At 37.3% G+C, this 1,860-nt stretch overlaps 1 protein-coding gene across 1 annotated transcript; it reads left to right on the top strand.

Annotated features, from left to right (window-relative positions):
• The first annotated feature begins 757 nt into the window (after positions 1-757).
• On the top strand, positions 758-1,576 carry LOC128315983 (olfactory receptor 4K14-like). Its single transcript, XM_053224225.1, has one exon. It carries the CDS (start codon positions 758-760, stop codon positions 1,553-1,555), a length of 798 nt encoding a protein of 265 aa, XP_053080200.1. The 3' UTR covers positions 1,556-1,576.
• The last annotated feature ends 284 nt before the right edge of the window (positions 1,577-1,860 follow it).

Genomic DNA, 1,860 nt, shown 5'->3' with positions numbered 1-1,860 from the left:
AGACTCTAAGTCTGAGTTACCTTCCTCTGTGGTTAATCACTTTCTCATCTAATTCCCCACAGACATCTTTTTCTAATACATTTAGTTTACTAAATGAATTTCATTTAACTGTGATCTTAATGATAAATTGTGTGCCTGATTTTGCATTTAAATTATCATGCCATGGTATTTATTATAAGGTTTTCTATATAGCTTTTCTCCTACTGACTGTTCCAACATATATTTTATAGTAATAAGCAAAAAAATTAGGTTTATGGTGTTTTATAAAAGAGGTTCACTCATCTGTGGAATTTGAGAAGCTTGACAGATGATAATAGGAGAAGGGGAGGAGAAATAAGATAAAAACAGAGAGGGAGAGAAACCCTAAAAGCATCTTAAATACAGAGAACAAACTGAGGGTTGATGTGGGTAGGGAAAATGGGTGATGGGTACTAACAAGGGCACTTGTTGGGATGAGCACTGGGTTTTCACATGTAAGTGATGAATCATTAGATTCTGCTCCTGAACCCAAGGCTACACTGTATGTTAAGTAACTTGAGAATTTAAAAAAAAGGCATAATGTCAGGAATATTTTGCCAATATTTGTCTTCCCAGTTATATTTTCCACTTTCAGGTATAAATGCTAATTTTCAAGGAAATTTAAATTTAAATGAAATAGAATTTCAATTAAATACTAAAAGTTAAGTACCCATTCCCACACCAATAACTGACAATCTATCCTTCTTCCTAGGTTATTTTAGAGGACACAGTGAATAAAATGGATAAAGGAAATTTGTCTATAGTGTCAGAATTTGTGCTTCTGGGACTTTGCCACTCATGGAATATGCAGGTCTTATTCCTAATCATATTTTTTATGCTTTACCTGATTATTGTATCTGGAAATGTTTTCATCATGATCCTAATCATCACTGATTCCCATCTTCATTCCCCCATGTATTTCTTGTTGGCCAACCTGTCCTTTGTTGATATGTGGCTTTCTTCAGTCACCACTCCAAAGATGATCACGGACTTTCTCAGGGAGAACAAGACTATTTCCTTTGGAGGGTGTATGTGCCAGATCCTCTATGTACATTTTGTTGGAGGGGGTGAGATGGTACTCTTGGTGGTAATGGCCTATGACCGCTATGTGGCTATCTGTAAGCCACTCCACTATTCGGCCATGATGAGCCTGCAAAAATGCACTAGTCTGGTGGTAACTTCCTGGAGCATTGGCTTCGTGCATGCCATGAGTCAGATGGCTGTGATTGTGCAATTGCCTTTCTGTGGCCCCAGGGAAATTGACAGCTTCTTCTGTGACATACCACTGGTAATCAAGCTTGCCTGCATAGATTCCTACAATTTGGGAATATTAATGAATGCTGACAGTGGGGTTCTAGCTATGACTTGCTTTATTCTGTTGTTGATATCCTATACATATATTCTTCTCACCATCCGCCAAAGCACTAAAACTGGTGCTTCCAAGGCACTCTCTACCTGTACTGCCCACATCACAGTGGTGGTGCTCTTCTTTGGGCCTTGCATCTTCATCTATGTGTGGCCACTCAGCATCACCTGAGTGGACAAATTTCTTGCTGTGTTTTACTCTGTTATTACACCTCTCCTAAATCCAGCCATTTATACTCTGAGAAATAAAGAGATTAAAGATGCCATGAAGAGATTCAGAAGCTATTATATGCATTACAAGGGAAATATTTAATGCCCCAAAAACCTTACTGTAAGCACTTCAAATTGATAATACATTGACCTTGTAAAATAAGTTGAAAATTCTAGGCATTCAGTTTATTTCTACATATTATAGTTGTCTCCAAGTGCAGGAATAGGGTAAATATAATTCAAGAAATGGCAACATTTATTAATCAT

This window comes from Acinonyx jubatus, chromosome B3 (genome assembly GCF_027475565.1).
Source record: "Acinonyx jubatus isolate Ajub_Pintada_27869175 chromosome B3, VMU_Ajub_asm_v1.0, whole genome shotgun sequence".
NCBI classification, from domain to species: domain Eukaryota; kingdom Metazoa; phylum Chordata; class Mammalia; order Carnivora; family Felidae; genus Acinonyx; species Acinonyx jubatus.
Note: the sequence above shows the minus strand (reverse complement) of the source record. Positions and strands in the feature narration are given on the sequence as shown.

Bases quoted from the DNA above. Each gene is read 5' to 3' on its own strand.
- LOC128315983 (XM_053224225.1), top strand. From the start codon at position 758: ATGGATAAAGGAAATTTGTCTATAGTGTCAGAATTTGTGCTTCTGGGA.